The sequence below is a fragment of the Sciurus carolinensis genome, chromosome 17 (assembly GCF_902686445.1).
Source record: "Sciurus carolinensis chromosome 17, mSciCar1.2, whole genome shotgun sequence".
In the NCBI taxonomy this organism is placed as follows: domain Eukaryota; kingdom Metazoa; phylum Chordata; class Mammalia; order Rodentia; family Sciuridae; genus Sciurus; species Sciurus carolinensis.
Window position 1 is genome coordinate 65,222,454 of NC_062229.1, and position 16,674 is coordinate 65,239,127.

A 16,674-nucleotide genomic window follows, 5' to 3' on the forward strand; every position below is an offset into this window, starting at 1 on the left:
CGTCCAGCAGGGGTTCCTTCCCGTCAGCCACCGCGTGGCTCATCACTGGGTCCTCCTGAACCTTCAGAATGCTCAGCTACCGTTGGCATGCCGGGCTTCCTGTCCTAGACCTGGAGTGCCTTCACTAGTATAGCCACCTGTTCTGGTTTCCTTATTTTTCCTGTGACCAGAAGTCCTCTTGATAGAAGGGTTCAGACGCTGCAGAGATGCAGGCAGGGCGGGTCTGCCATCCTCCGCAGCACGCAGCCCTTCACTTCCCGCCCACGCTGTGGTCTCCGTGTCATCACTGGACTTGTTTTCCTATTGCCCATGTTGTAAATATTCCACGCTGGCGCCCGTGTCCTGCCTCGTCCTCTTAGCCACCTGCTTTGGACCGTGTCTTTCTACCGGCATGACGCATGGAACCACACAAGGGGCATTTGCAGCCTTTCTTTTCTCAGTGGTAATGTCACCGTGAACATAATTGAAGAAATACCTGTGTGTGACCATGAGAGGGTTTTAAAGAATGAGCCCGGGCGGCCCCAGACCCAGGGACAGATGGCGTCCCCGCCCCAGCCGGTTCCCCTTCTGTCTGTAGACTGAAAAAACATCTGGGGTCCCTGGAGGTTTGATCCACTTGGGGGTGTCTGAGCACAAACGCCAGTACATGGAGGGCAGGGCCTGGAGTGGCAGCAGGAGCGGCCTCCTGGAGGGTGGCACTGGAGACCCGCCAGCCTCACCTGGGACTCAGCCCTGACTCCTGGGCCGAGAGCCCCCTCCTCTCCCCTCCCGGCTGAGGGACAGTCACCGCGTCTTTGCTGGGCGCTCGTGGTCAGCCCACAGACAGCGGGGCCTACTGAGCACAGCGCGTCGCGGGAGTGCCGTGGGCCTGGAACTGAGCCGTTTTGACGCAGACTCCTTGTTCTTCCCCAGGTTATTTGCAGGCATCTTCCCTCGAATGGCCTCTATCAGCCTGGGAGGGTTCATCTTCCTGGGCGCCTACGACCACGCCCGCGCCCTGCTGTCGGAGGTGGGCAGAGAGGGTCCGTGAGCAGACGCCACGCGTGCGCTTCCCTGAAGAAAGGGGCCCGAGAGAGCCGTGGGGCAGCTGTGCCGCCACCCGAGCAGCAGGTGCCGAAGCCCAGAGCTGCCCTGACTGACGCGGAGCCCGGGGCTGCAGCTGGGGCTGGTGGAGCTGTCATCCGTCTGTGCGCCACAAAGAGAAAAGCACGTGGCGGTGGGACTGAGCTGCCGCGCAACCCCTCAATAAATGCGCCCGGCGGTGCCCTGGCCAGGCCGCGGAGCCTGCTCTGTCTCTGATCGTTCACTTCCTCACCTGGTGGTGCTCCGCAGACAGCAGCGTGGTTCCAGTCTGAAAGGAATGACGGGAGGGGGAGGAGGCACAGGTTGTGCCTGTGGTGTCGCCCTCGGGTCAGTTCCCAGGGTGTGCGGTCAGAGCTGTTCACAGAGCAGCCCCCGCGGGAGCAGAGCCAGCCTTCTTTCTGGCACCCAGGCCGTGTTTGGGTACCCTCAGGTGCACCGAGAGGAACGCGGGAGCCTGTCGTGCTACATACACAAGGGTCCAGGGACCACGAGGTGTGTGGAGGGCGGCCGGCTTTGGGGCAGGGGGCACACAGACCCTGGGGAGCCTGAGCTCTGCTCCACCACTCGCCCTCAGGCTGAGAGGGGACCTGGGCCAGCTCTGGGGACAGCCTTGCCTCCTCGCAGTGGGTCATGGCCTGGCTTAAGCTCAGCGCTGGAAGGCGAACAGAGGAGATGGAAAGGTCACCATATTTTGGGATTTTAAAGCTTGACTAATGAGCTCCAGGTGTAGAAAAATTCAGAGAGACATCTTAGGAATCCAGCAGTTCATGTCTACCCTGGAGCGCTGGTACACGGCTCTGCCTTGCCTCAATTTTCCCCCGTTTGAGGAAAAAATATTAAAAGCAGAATGACTGCATTTATAAAGGAATCTCAGGAGAAGAATGAGCAGAGTCATACGCTCAACATTATAAATGAACCTTTATTAAAGACACTTCAATGCCATTTGTTAGACACTTCAATATTTTACATGTTTTTCAATGTACATTGTACCAAAATTTCTATAAATAAATAACTTTGTACATAAAAGTAATACTTCCTCTTTCACATTGCCTCTCAGAAGCAGCAAATTCACATATTTTGTGGAAGTAACATTAATCAGTTAACTGTTGAGGACAAAACTCAATGTGCTTACCTTCTGGAACGGTGATGGCCTCTGACAGGAACATCTGACACAGGTAGCCATTTGGCCAATACCCGCCCTTCAGCTGTTTGGCTAAAGAAATGTACTTTGAGATTTTTTTTTTTTTTTTTAAGGACCTCGTTTGTTTCAATGTAACTTTTAGTGAATTACGCATTGGCACTCACAGGATGGTTAGCTACAGGTCTCAAAAGTGCAACACCCAGGTCCAGGGCTGAATCTCACGCAGTCCGAGCCCGGCCCCGTCTGTGCAGGGCAGGGTGGACGGGCCTGCCCTGGCTCCTCAGTAGAAATAAGCTAGCCCTGAAAGGGGAGGACTGGATCTTTTTTATCCCCCAAAGTAACAATATATTGGCAGAATTAGAATGTCACTATTGAAAAATCCACAGGTACCAACACCAGCAGCCTTTGCCTTAATAAAAAGCCTCAGCTAACCGTCCGGTGACACGGACGAGACCACATTTGCTTTTATCAAAAAAGGAGCTGGAGAGAAGGAAGAAAGGCTCTCCTGTTCTGACGCGTGGCGTGTGGTGCCCAGCAGCCTTCACTCCGCTCCTCAGAAGAAAAGCCCCTCGCCGCAAAGGCACGCTGCAGGAGCATCCGCACGTGGGCACCGGCAGGCCCAGGTGCCACCGACGCAGGCAGAACGTGACTGCAAGGGCACACAGGGCCAAGGATGTCCCGTCCTTCCAAACCCACCAGAAACTCCGGGAAGCAAATGTGGTCTTCGTCTAAATGCCGGCCGTGCATTAAGGCACCAGAACGATTCCCGACCCCCCGATCGAACAGCAACCTGATATGAAAAATAATATTGTCAAAATCGTATAATTCTCTTGTTAACCATGCACTACGATTAAAATAGCCTCTGTAAAAGATATATAATATATATGAACTCTGGAAACTCTTATGTACAACGGTATCAAATACTTTTTCTGCCTTTTGTACACGAACAGCCTCCTGCGTTTCTGCGCTTCCGATGCGAGTCCTCGGACCGGCTGGCGCTCCACACGGAGGTGAGAGCCGCGCGGCTCAGCGACGCTGGGCCCCAGGCCTGCTCACCGCCCGGCCCACCTCCTCCCGTGGACGCTGGTGTGACGAGAGCTGAGGTAGACAAAGCCTAGCTTTTCGGTGCCGACAGCAGAGGTCCCCTCCGCTTCCCAGGGAGCTGTCCTGTCAGTGGTGTGGACTCGGGACTGGAGTCACACGCCTGGGGGAGGTGGCCATTGGAAAGGAGCAAGTGCTGGGCCTCGCTGGGGACAGCAGGAAAGCCCAAGGCGGCCTCTGTGCACTCTGTGCTGCCTGACGTGAAGGCAGGGGAAGGCTGTGGGTCTGCGGAGTCCGGTGCGTACCGCCTCGCTAGAGTCCAGGAGTCCCCTGTGAGGAGAGAGAAGGCGTCAGCCCTTCCAGCGTGACCAGTCGGTGGCTGCCAGGGCAGCTGCTGGGCACGCCAGGAGGACAGCAGAGGATCACCTTTTCCATCTAGGGACACCGCTGGCTTCCTCAAGGACGTCAGCATTCTGTCATGGTTGCTGGGGTAGAGGGACCCGTCCACGGCCCCGCTGCGAGGACCATGTGGAGAGTGTTCTGTGTCGCCCTGGCTGGGCTCCTGGCCACTCAGTGCCCCTGGCTGTGTGCCGTCTCTGGACACGGGCCGAGGGTGGAAGGTGCACTCCTTGGAGTAACTGTCCACGTCAGTGCTGCAGTCGCTGCACACAAGGGGGCCGCTGGGTTCTGGAGGAGAGCGCGAGGCGCGGTCAGAAGCATCGCGGGCACACAGCACAGGCCACCCGCCTCCGGGCCCAGGGGCCCTGCAAACACCCCTCCCCAAACCACGGTCACAGAAAAGGCTGGGCACACGCCACCGTTAGTGAAGCCAGCCTCTTTCACGCTCACGTCCCCAGCTAAGCTAATCTTGTACTTAGAGGATGCAGTCATGCTACCTTGATCACGGGCAAAAGAAGGAAAGAAAAGAAAAACAAGCCCTATCAGTAGAATTAGGTACCATGCAGGGTTGAGAGTTTTCTGAACAATTAAAAATTTAAAATCAAAATAGTCCTGGTGAACAGGTACCAAAACTCCACCTTCGTTTGGGCCTTGCCCCTTGTGTTGCTTCTTATTCTAGAAAATTCTTATTCTCGCTCAGGTCAGCCACACCACAGACAGCATCTAAGAGGCCCGAGACACACTCTTCTGGAATTAAAGGGGCAGGAGGCCAGAGCTTCCAGTTGAGACACTAAATGCTGAACTCAGCGAGTACCAGACGGAAGTGAAGGTCTCCCCCTTCGTTTAGTGAGTCGACCCAAATTTCAGTCTCAAAAAGGCACTACTTTTCCTGATGAAAGCTTCACCTACCCATCTTAGGTGGACCAGGTGTCGCACTGGCCTTCTCTGTCACTTTCCAGGGCTCTTTGCTGAATCCCACGCAGAGCTTGGGCTGCCTGCAGGTGACGCCGTGAACGTCCACCTCTGCGAAGAGGCCTGCATCTCTCAGACACACACCTGCAACAGACGCTGGTCAGCAGCGGCTCGGCTCCGCTCCTGAGCCTCGGGGACACGACGGCAAGGCTGCTGCTAGTCTTTTCTGTACATGGCGGGTTGTCATTGTGCCCCCACGAAGGCCGGCAGGGGGCCTGTACCCTTCCCCAGCAGGCAGCCCTTCAGCACCTGCAGCCACGTTAGAGGAGCAGCGCTCAGGCTCAGCCTGCAGCCCAGCAAGCTCCCCAACCTCCCGCCCCGACAGCGCCCTGAGGCTGGAATCAGAGCAGACCCGCGCTCTCATCCCTCCCTACCCGGGGGCTGGTGCCACAGCCCCATGTGGACACCAAGATCCAGGCCCGCTCGAGTCCCTGGTATAAAATGACGCACTATTTGCACATAATCTACATACATCGTCCCACGTTAAGTCACTTCGAGATGAAGCATCGTGCCTCATAAAATCAGACTTTATGTAAACAGCTGGTTACTGTATTGTAATAACAAGGCAGGAATTCCACATATTCATGCAGCTTTTTTCCCCAGAATGGTTCTAGTCTGTGGGTACTTGAACTCATGGATACAAAGGGTCAACTGTGCAAGCAGTGGCTTGGTTTCAGGACCTGGGATGTCCCCTGCAGCTGTTAGAGGGACAGGATGTTACAACCTCTGCAGAACTTGCACGGATCAGGCCTAAGCCAAAGAGCAGAGGCCCTGGCCAGGCAGCCACCCCGTTCACCTGACGTTTCCCATTAATGCCAGACACTTGTCTTGGGAGGAGGTGGAGGCCACCTCTGCCTGTGGGGACAGTCACTGTATCAGAGGCCTTACCATTGCTCTCGATGTGCCCGTTGGCCCGATGGCCACCTTCAGTCCTGACCACCGTTTCCTGCCGGTCAGAAAGGGTCCCCTGAGAAGAGAGGTAGCTTGGAACATCTGGTGGCACGATGGTTTCATCTGCAAGGAGAGGAGACAATGAAATATCAGGTTTGCAGTGACAACACATGGCATGTGTATTCACCATCAAGTCCCCTAACAGGATCCCCTGGCAACAGCCGTGGCGGCCCTGCAGAGACTGGCGGAGTCGGCGCAGCAAGAGGCCTTCCCAGACCCGAGCCGTACCTGAGCCCAGATGTCTGGGACCACAGGAGATGGAGAGGGGTGACAGGAGGGGAGGCAGAACTACACGTGAGGCTTAGGGACAACCCTCCATGTGACAAGAGGCACAAGATGCCTCCAGCCCACGAGGAGAGGTCGGCAGGCAGCGACTGCATGCCCTGCCCTGAACGTGAACATGGCGCCGGCGCGACCGGGGCCTCAGCTTCCCAGAAGCGCATTCCCAAAGGTTCCGGGTTCCCAGTGCGCGGACGCTCTCCGCCTCCGGACCTGCTCCTCCCCGGAGCCTGCCGCGCCCACCTGTGTTGGTGACGCTGTACTCCTCGCTCTTCCTCCGGGTTTGGTAGATGATGCAGACCCAGACCAGCGAGGTCAGGACGATGCTGCACACCACGGCGATGGTGAAGACGCCCACGGTGGTCCCGTCCTTCCTGCAGCCCGGCGTGGGCAGGATGCTCAGCCGGCTGTGAGCGCGCTCGGTGCCCAGGGTGTTGGACATCTCGCAGGTGTACTGGCCCGCGTCCTCCGCCACCACGTTCTGGACCACCAGCAGCTGGTTGCCGGGGGTGAAGTGGTGCCTGTCGGTGAGGCTCAGCGGGCGGTTCCCCTTGAGCCAGGTGATGCGGGGCGAAGGGCTCCCGGTGGCTTTGCACTGGAGGGCCACCGTCTCCCCCACGGACACCACGCGGTCTTCCAAGGGCACCACCAAGGATGGGGTCTCTGCAAGAAGCGGGGAGATTGTTCGCTTAGCACGCGGCCTCAGTTGCTCTGAGTCTGCTTGGTTTTCTAGAAAAAGGACAATCGTGCCTCCTATCTCCCAAGTGCCGTCCGAGGTCCTCCCGGGGGCGGCAGGCCTTCAGAGGGCAGCGTGTGCCTCGAGGAGGGCCCGCCTCCCTGTCTCCTGAGCCCGCGCCCCTCCTGCCCTCTTCCCAGCTGCTCTCAGGCTCTGGCGTGTCTCTGGCCTTTAATTTTATTTTTTTGAAGCAACAGGAAAATTCCTAAACGGCAGACCCAAATTTCCAACCGTGGAAATGTGCTGCATCCCCCCAGCTCGCAGGGCAGTGCCAGGCCTTCCCTCTAGGTGCCATTTAAGCCCCCTCCACACACAGTGCCTCGGGGCCCAACCTAAGACAGTCAGGGTGGCGTTGGCTGAGACGGAGCCGGCCGAGTTCTGGGCCGTACAGCTGTAAACGCCCATGTCGTCTATTTTCACATCGGTGATGAAAAACACGTCGTCGTCCGGCATGACGTGCATGCGTCGCTCCCGGGCCGCAGGGAAGTCGGTGCCTCCGTCCTTCTGCCAGGCAATCTGGGGGTTGGGGTGGCCGGTGGCAGCACATTCGAGGCGCGCCATGGTGCCAGTCCGGATGGCGATGTCTTGGGGCATTTTGGTGAACGATGGCAGCACTGGAAAAAGTACAGGAGGGGAGGTGAGGGGACAGCCAGATGCAGATGCAGGGGAAGCCCCTGGGAAGGGCCCGCAGTGCGCCTGGGCGAGGCTGCGACCTCCCGCCTGTGCCCTGGTCAGGAGCAGCAAGCCTCCCAGTGGCGACAGCGGCTCCCGCCGCGGCTCGGCACTTCCCCCTCCAGCTGGTGATAGAGCCTCAAGGCTCCTGCTAGAACATCCTGCCTTACTGCGCCTCATGGCAACCGGTCTATACAGGTGGGACCCAGGAGCAGGGGCCTGATGCTGGCCTGCCTTCGCTGGCCACCAGGAGGGAGCCCGGGAAACAGACGCGCCCACCCACCAAGCTGGAATTACAGAGGAAGGTGGGCGTGCCTCCACCCAGCACCATGGCTGAGGCCACGCTGAGGGCCACGCTGCTGCACATCAGGCATCACCACTGTCAAAGCTGCCCTGGTCAGCAGCACGAAGGAGCACGCCTGTCATCCCAGTGGCTCAGGAGGCTGAGGCAGGAGGATCAGGAGTTCAAAGCCAGCCTCAGCAAAAGGGAGGCCGTGAGCAACTCAGTGAGACCCTGTCTCTAAATAAAGTATAAAAAGGGCTGGGGGTGTGGCTCAGTGGTTAAGCACCCTGGGTTCAATCCTCAGTGGTTAAGCACCCTGGGTTTAATCCTCAGTGGTTAAACACCCTGGGTTCAATCCCTGGTACCAAACAAAATAATGAAATTAATTTGATTATTAACTTTTAATAAAAACCTGCCCTGGTAGAGAGCAGCTCGGTTGCCTGAGTCTTAAGGTGGCCGTGAGGCCTCCCCCAGAACATGCCAAGACAGCCCCGCCAGAGTGCAGTGAAGTTTGTTCTGTGGCTGCAGGGCTGACAGCATGGCCGGCAGACACTTCTGGTGACCCACCAGCCAACTCTTTTCCACTGGCGCTTCAATGATCAGAAAAGTCTCCCCCATGCCGGCTCCTTCGCTCCCCCTCTCCGCAAACAGCAGCCCTGACTTTGAGAGAGCCACTCTGACAGGCAGCAACCTGGTCCCTGAGTACAGGACCTTGTCCCACCCTCCCCAACACCAGTCCTGCTCTGCTGCCTTCAGAGAGGCAGGGAGCTGCCCCTGCCCAGGCTGGCCCCTGTTCCACAGCTGTGCCACCCACTCCAAGGGCACAGCGTCCCTGGGACCCAGGGATGCCTGGACCCTGGCAACCCTGTGGGACAGCAGTCGGAGCGGGGTGCCCAGGGGAGAGCAGAGGGGGCACTTCCCTACCGTTCACCGTGAGCCGGGCCTTGTGCGAGTAGGTGGAGCCAAAGTGGTTGGTGATGACACACTGGTAGCGGCCCTCGTGCCCGAAAGTGACGCGCCGGAGGTGCAGGATGGTGGTGTACTCCATCACTTCCCCGTCCTGCGCGCGGACGTGGGCGAAGTTCTCCATGTCCGCGTTGACCAGAACCTCGTTGTCCTTCTTCCAGGCGAAGGTCATGGGGGAGCTGCTGCTGCTGGCCGCCGAGCACGTGAACCGGATGTCCTTGCCCACCACGGCTGTGGTCGTCTCTGGCTGGGTGACGATCTGGGGCTTTGGGAAGTCATCTAGGGAGAGAAGGGCCACCGTGAGGCACCCGGCTGAGTGGGCGCAGGGACCGGCCGCTTTCATGCGTGCACAAAACCGGGCCAGGCCTCGCGGGCTCCACCAGACGCCATGAGAGCCACGCCTGGGCAGCAGCCCCCAGGGAGAGGCCGTAGCACACTCCCGGGCCCACCAGCTCTCTCTCGGTCACCGAGCCAGCCAGCCAGCGGCGTCCTTGAGGACCACACCCACTGTGTCTGCTGACTCTTACACCAAGACCCAGAGGTCACGGCCGCACAAAGTACTGGCACGGAGCCTTCCAGAACGCCGGGACCTCCAGAAATCTGTACTCCCTTAAGATGATGAAAATACTGCACAACATGGTCCAAATCAACGGCTCTAATTTCTGGAAAACCAAACACAACGATGTGTTGAGTGTAGACTAAGAACACGGACGCATCTCAGAAAGAAAATGAGCTCCCTGGTATTCGAAGCTATCCCGAGTCCCACGCCCCGGGCCAGCTCTGTGACAGCCTGGAAACCCGCCACGGAGGGGGCAGAGGGAGCTCCTCAAAAGACCCCCTCAGAGCAGTGTCGCTGTGTGAGCTGTCCGGCCACAACCTGGAAAGCCCCACTCAGGAGGAAGTCTCACCAGAGGAAGCCCCGTCCCCGCTGTTCAGCCACACCACTGTGGAGGCCACCACACCCGGCAGGGCACACAGGAGACTGGTCAAGAAACCAGAGGGAAGCCAGGTGAACGAGACGCCGGCACTGGGCCCTAAAGAGGTCCCCGGGAATCTGGAAGGCCACACGCACGTGCAGGGCTGCACACACCCTGGACAGAGCCGAGGGGCCTCGCTCCTGTGCTGAGCTGGAGGACGTGCACAAGCGGGGTGGTGGCGTATCCCAGCACACACGGCTGGGTGGCGGATGCAGACTTGGTGACCCAAGGACGTCTGTGTCCAGTCACTGGCTACTCACTAAGCAAACCAAGCGGGAACTTGGGGAGTTGTACCGAGAAGGCTCCATGACACTCGTCTAAGAAAGCCCCAAATAAACTGATGGGACAACAAGGAGCACCAGGGCAGGACAGGAGAATCCGATTTCAGGACTCGCCACATTATGTTATGTTATGTTATGTTATGTTATATTATCTATCTATCTATCTATCTATCTATCTATTTATTTTACCAGGGATTGAACTCAGGGGCACTCAACCACTGAGCCACATCCCCAATATTTTATTTAGAGACAGGATCTCACCGAGTTGCTTAGGGCCTCCCTCAGTTGTTGAGGCTGGTTTTGAACTCACCATCCTCCTGCCTTAGCCTCTTGCGTCACTGGGATTACAAATCACTGGGATTACAGGTGTGTGCCACTGGGCCCAGCATATTATTTTATCATAAATGCCCAATTTTCAACAACCACTTATGAAACAGGTCAAAATAACCCAGTCAATACAAACTGTCCCCAAGGAAGCAGAGATCTTGGACTTATTAAATAAGACTTAATATCAGCTATTATAAAAATACTTGAAAAACTAAAAGAAACTGTGTCTGAGAGAATTAAAGCATGAGAACACTTTCTTACCAAAGAGAAATGATTAATAAACAGAAAACATGAAAACGAACCAGATTCAAACCATGGTGTTTCAAAGTATAGCAACTGAAATAAAAACCTACTCTGGAGGGCTCAGCAGAACTGAGCTTGTAGGTGAGTCAGCGAACTTGAGACAGGTCGGGAGAGATCATCCAGTCTGAGGAACTAAAGGACGAAGAAAATAAACGGAGCTGCAGAGTTCTGTGCAAGAGCTAAACGCACACCAGCACCGGGAGTCCCAGGGGATCACAAAAGGAAAAGGAAGAGAGAGTATTTTTGAAGCTATAATGGACCCAAACATAAAATCGGATGGAAAACATGCATCCACTTCCCCAAAAGTTTAATAAACTCCCAGCAGAATTAATTCAAAAGGTCTAGATTCACCATAGTCAAGCTGTCAAATACCAGAGACCAAAAGTCTTGAAAACAGCACAAGAAAAACAGCTTATCACATACATGGGATCCCCTAAAACATTAGTAGCTGATTTCTCATGAGGAACCATGGAGTCAGAAGGCAGTGGGAAGACATAGTCAAAGTACTTAAAAAGACTGGAAATCCCTTATCCAGCAAAACTATCTTTCAAAACTAAGGACAAAGTCAAAACCTTCCCAGATTTAAAAAATATCCTAACAGAGAATATACTGCTGCCAGACCCTCCCTACAGGAAATACTGAAAGGAATCCTGCAGGCTGAAATTGAAGCACACTGGCCACACAAAGAAATTAAAAACAGCATCGGAAGACAGAAATAATACAGAGGACAGCAAAGCTTACTTGTGTTTGTGACTCATCTTCAGATGTGAAAAGTAACTACGTAAAGCAGTCATTGTAAAACCGCTGTTGGTGGACTTGTGCTATATGAAGACATAATATGTATAAGGAGGACAGACTTTAGGAAGAACAAAATGTTTGCAAACACCTAAGTTAATTTCATTATTAATTTTAACAACTGTTTTCACATTTAATTTTAATCCCCATGGCAACCCGCAAAGAAAATAAGCACGCGCGCACCCACACGGACAAAAAGGGAATTAAAATGGCACATCAGAAAATATCTACTCGATACAAAAATTTAAAAATTGGAGCAATTCAGAAAGAAAGAAAGATAAACCAAACAGGAGACAAACAGCAGTGAATTTTACCTTATCATTAATTACATTACAAGTAAATGAATTAAACGCTCTGGTCAAAAGGCAAGGATACCTTCAAAAAACCTGACCCAGTACACTCGACCTTCGAGAGGCAGTTTAGAGCCCAAGGCACAAGTAAACGAATAGCCCCCCATCTCAGACCAGGTATTTGATCATGTAAACGAGTCCATCCATCAGGTGACATAAAAATCATATGCACCTAGCAGAGCTTTACAAAAAAGGTAGAGCCAAACCTGTCAGAACTGAAGAGAAAAACAGACAACGTAGCAATAATCCTCTATTTCCGATGACGGCCAGAAAAACTAGGCAGGTGGTGGAGGAGGAAGAAGGCTTGAGCAGCGCCAGCAACCAAACAGATGTGACCCGTCCACACCCGCGAACGGCAGCGCGCTCTGAAGTGGAAGTGGAACCGTCTCCGGGGCAGACTGTGTTTTAGGTCAAAACACAGGTCCCAGTAAATTTAAAAGGATGGAAATCACACACAGTGTCTTTTCTGATGACAACAGAATGACTTTTACATCAACAGTGAGGAGAGTATTCGGAAAGCAACTTGTGGAAATTCAACGGTGCACTTCTACACGGCAAAGACGAAACCGCAGGGGTAGAAGATGGTTCGTGTCCAACGAAGACACATCGCGTCAAGTCTTAGAAGCTGCGGTAAGTCGGTGCTCACGGTCGTACCGCTGGAAGTTTGGGATTAATAATCCAGCTTGGTGACTGGGAAAAGAAGAGTAAACTATGCCCAGAGCAAGCAGGAAGAAGGCACTAATAATGGTCTGGACAGAAATGAAAGAATGAGGACGGAAAAATGAGAAGATCACTGCAAAGCAAAAACTGGTTCTTTGAAAATATCAACAAAATCCAAAAAACTTTAGCTCGACTGGGAGGCAGGGGAGAAGACACCGATTACACAGAACAGGGCGACTACTGCTGACCTGTCAAGCCAGAGGACTCCAGGCACGCCCTAGCAAGTGTGCTAATCAGACCACTGGCTGAACGCTCAAACTGACTCAAGAAACAGAAATTCTGCATCCACAGTAACGAGACACTCAATAATTTAAAAATTTCCTACAAAGAAAAGCCCAGACTCAAGTGGCTACATTAGTGAATTCCACCAAACATTTACAGAGAGAACCAATCCTCTGAAAGCTCTTTTTTTGGAAAAGTAGATAAGAATATTTTCGAACTTATTTTATAAGGCAAGTATTACTCTAACCACGAAACCTAAGGAAAACATCACACACACACACACACACACACACACACACACACACACCACCACCACCACCTAGAGAACAATCTCTATTATAAGTATAGATGCAAAAACTAGAGCAAAAATCCTAGCAAAGTGAAATGTACAGCACATAAGAACTGCATAATCCAGTTAGGTTGATCCCAGGAAAGCAAGGTTTAACATCCAGAAATCAATGTTAAGTACCATTATCAATAAGAGAAAGAGAAAAAACCCAATCACCACACACACACACACACACACACACACACACACACCAGACAGAATCCAACACCTTTTCATGTTAAAAACACTCAAAAAATTAGGGATAAGGAGGGAACTTCTTTAACTTCTTAACTTCTTTGAAAAATCCACAGTTTTATCACACTTAGACAGTACACCCCCCCCCCTTCCAGGTTTTATTTTTAAAAATTAAAAAAAAAAAAGAAAGCTGTCTGCCCTCATCAAAGACATTCAACATTATAATAGTGCTCTTAGCCACGGCAATTAGCTGAGGAAAACAAAAGCCATCCAAATTGCAAAGGAAGAAATAAAACAGTCATTTTTGCAAAAGACACAATGATTACATAAAAAGAAAATCCTAAGGAAATCACTGAGGAACTTCTAGAATAAATTATGTCAGCATAGTTGCAGGATACAAGATCCATATACAAAAAAAATTCAATTGCATTTCTGTACACTGTTAGTGAAAATTCCACAATGAAATTAAGAATCCCATTTAATAATAAATAGGATAAAAACAGGAATAAATGTAATAAAAGTGCAAGATTTGTACAATAAAAGAAACTAAAAAAAAGCTTGAAAAAGAAAAAGAGCCCATGTTCATGGACTGGGAAGACCAACACTGTTAAGGTGGCGATACTCCCCAAGTTAATCCATAGATTTAATAAAATCTCTGAAAATCCCTGGTTTCCTTTATTACAGAAATTGACAAGTTGACCCAAACACATACAGGGAAGTGGCAAGGGACCCATAATAGCAAAAACAATCCTGAGAAAGAACAAAACTGGAGGGTCATAGAAGAGCTGAAGTTTAAGACTCTTGCAAGAAAACAGGAGTAAATCTTTGTGACCTTGTCTCAGGCAGTGGCTCTTAAATATGATATTGAAAGCACAATGACCAAAGAAAACATGGAGAACCTGACACCACTCAAATTTGAAACTTGGGGCTGTGGCTGTGGCTCAGTGGTAGAGCGCTTGCCTTGCACTTGTGAGGCACTGGGTTGGATCCTCAGCACCACATAAAAATAAATAAAGGGATTGTGTCCATTTGCAACTAAAAATACTTTTTAAAAAATTTAGAATTTTTGCACAACTGTCAAACTGAAAAATAACAACCCACAGACTAGGAAAAAATATTGGAAAATCATAAGCCTAAGGAAAAAATATTGGAAAATCATAGGCCTAATGAGGGTCTAATATTCAGAATTGATAACTTACAGTTACACAATAAAAAGAAACGAATATGGACAAATGACTTGAGCAGCTACTTTTCCAAAGAAGACAGGCACAATCCAACAAGCACTTGAAAAGTTGTTCAGTGTCATAAGTCACTGTGGAAATGTTAAAGTACCATGAGAGTCTACTTCGCTCCTACCAACGCAGCTAAAATAAAAAACAGCAAGTGGAGCCAGGTGCAGGGGCACATGCCTGTAATCCCACCAGCTCGGGAGGCTGAGGCAGGAAGATCAAGAGTTCAAAGCCAGCCTCAGCAACTTAGCGAGGCCCTGAGCAACTCAGTGAGACCCTGTCTCTAAATAAAATACAAAAAGGGCTGGGGATGTGGTTCAGTGGTGAAGCACCCCTGGGTTCAATCCCTGGTACAAAAAAGAAAAAGGAAAAGGAAAAGATAGCAAACATGAGCAGGTGTGAGGAGAAACCAGCATCCTCGTACACTGCCAGTAGGTGTGTAAAATCCTGAAGCCACTTTGGAAAAACAATTTATGACAGTTCTTTGGTCAAACACAGAGCTACCATATGACCCGAAGATTCCATTCCAGGTACAATCCCAAGAGAATTCACATGATAACTAGCACGTGGATGTTCACACCAACGTGAACCCTAAAATCCCCAAGGCAGGCCCCATCTAATATCCGCCCTCTGAGGAACGGGTGGAACAAAACGCCTGTCCACACCACAGGACTCGTCAGTCCCGGGAAAGGAACCTGCTTCAGAAGTGTGCGCAGGACTGGGGGCAGCTCAGGCCCAGGTTCAATCCCCGCACTGGGGAGGACGGCAGGCAAAGCGGGAGGAAGAGACCCCGGGTCACTCACTGCCCCTGCCCAGCTGCGTTCACTAACTGTCCAGAACAGCAGGTCAGGGGCATGACGAGGATCAGCGACTGGAGGGCTGGGGCCAGGGGAATGGGCGTGCCCGCTAAGGCGCGGGCCTGTGGGCTGTCTCAGAGGTGACGAAAATGTTACAGACAGTGGCAATGATGACGCGTTTTGAATATTCTAAAGCCAAAGTCACACTTTAAAGAGATGGTTTTTTTTGGTACCAGGGATTGAACCCAGGGGCATCAACCACTGAGCCACATCCCCAGCCCTATTTTGTATTTTATTTAGAGACAGGGTCTCACTGAGCTGCTTAGGGCCTCGCTAAGTTGCTGAGGCTGGCTTTGGACTCGCCATCCACCTGCTGGGACGACAGACCTGCACCACTGCGTCCGGCACAGAGATGCTTTTTCATGACATGTAAATCATACATACATATATATTTTAAAAGTTTTCCTGAGCAACAGTTCACCTACACCACAACTCGCCCACTTCAAGTTCACAACTGAGTGGACTTTAGAGTATTCACAAACGGGCGTGCTCATCACCAGTCAAGTTTAAAGCTCTTTTATCACCTCCTGAAGAATCCCTGCACTTTGGGGCTCTTTCCCTTCACCCTCCTTCCCTCCCCAGGCTGGGGCCTCTCCTACCACCGACTTCCCCATCCTGGACATTTCCTGGGAATGGACTGCAGAATCAGTGGTCCCTTTGACTGATGGCTTTCCCTTAGCTTATCATTTTCAAAGTTCCTCCTTGCTGAGGGACAGATGGATTGCTTTTTATGGCTTAATAATATTCCAGCGTCTGGCTATGCTCCCTTTTCTTTATTCATCCATCAACTGGTGGGCACTTGGGTTCCCGTTTTTCGGCTATTATAAATAATGCTGCTGTGAACACAGGTGTAGAGAGGTTTTCGTGAGATGGGCATCCGTACCAGGACTGGAACTGATGCTACCTGTTTAAATGAGCAGCTGCTAAAGCTGCCTTCCAAAGGGACTGCCTATCCACTCCCCCAGCAGTGCAGGAGGGTTCAGATGTGTCCCACGCTCACCAGCGCTGGCTCCTACCTGGCTATACCTGCCACCTTAGAGGGTGCGAGGTGGTTATGCTTTCAACTTACTTGTTTTAAAGGTGTGGGAGAGCCCACAGAGCTGGGAACTCTGATCTCCTGCCAAGTGTTTTTGTGACGCCCATTAACACCAGATGGTTGTTTTTCTGAGGGGGAGCCTGAGCTAAAACATGGGGGAGAACCTGACAGACGTGAAATACACGACTGCTGCAATCCAGAATATGCAGGCGCCCAGGTCATAGGCAGCCACAGCAGACGGGAAGTGCTCCCTGGCTCGTCCCAGGGAAAGGCTGCCCGGAGGCAGGAACAGGAGGAAGCTTCGCTCCAGGGGATGGTAGGCACAGTTCCATGGTTCAGGGCCCGATGAGCAATGGATGGATGAACCATAGACGGCAGGGCCATTCTGCACCAGGGAGCTCTGGCCAGGCACAGCCGCAGACCCCACGCAGAGGCAGGTCTGGAGGGCGGCACCGTGCTCCCCATGCTCCCCATGCTCCTTCTCCCAGGTCCCCACCAGGCGCGGGGAGGCCAGTTGGGTAGAGGGTGAAC

At 52.4% G+C, this 16,674-nt stretch overlaps 2 protein-coding genes across 6 annotated transcripts in view; one reads left to right on the top strand and one right to left on the bottom strand.

The window, feature by feature from the left end:
- Nucleotides 1-3,608, top strand: part of Slc25a26 (solute carrier family 25 member 26) — a 143,030-nt gene extending 139,422 nt beyond the window's left edge. For 2 of the 5 annotated variants that reach the window (XM_047532094.1, XM_047532095.1), the window contains one exon: nucleotides 913-3,606. In XM_047532094.1, the coding sequence (XP_047388050.1) occupies nucleotides 913-1,030 (118 nt within the window). In that variant the 3' untranslated portion in view covers nucleotides 1,031-3,606. Of the gene's footprint in view, nucleotides 1-912 lie in introns of all 5 variants that reach the window. The other 3 variants (XM_047532093.1, XM_047532092.1, XM_047532096.1) reach the window with 3 other exon arrangements.
- Nucleotides 1,985-16,674, bottom strand: part of Lrig1 (leucine rich repeats and immunoglobulin like domains 1) — a 132,236-nt gene continuing 117,546 nt past the window's right edge. Inside the window, exons 13-19 of the mRNA XM_047532091.1 lie at nucleotides 8,482-8,802; nucleotides 6,935-7,216; nucleotides 6,110-6,529; nucleotides 5,525-5,650; nucleotides 4,574-4,720; nucleotides 3,692-3,952; nucleotides 1,985-3,595 (exon numbers count right to left, since the gene is read on the bottom strand). Coding sequence (XP_047388047.1) covers nucleotides 3,339-3,595; nucleotides 3,692-3,952; nucleotides 4,574-4,720; nucleotides 5,525-5,650; nucleotides 6,110-6,529; nucleotides 6,935-7,216; nucleotides 8,482-8,802 — 1,814 coding nt within the window. The 3' untranslated portion in view covers nucleotides 1,985-3,338. The remainder of the gene's footprint in view (nucleotides 3,596-3,691; nucleotides 3,953-4,573; nucleotides 4,721-5,524; nucleotides 5,651-6,109; nucleotides 6,530-6,934; nucleotides 7,217-8,481; nucleotides 8,803-16,674) is intronic.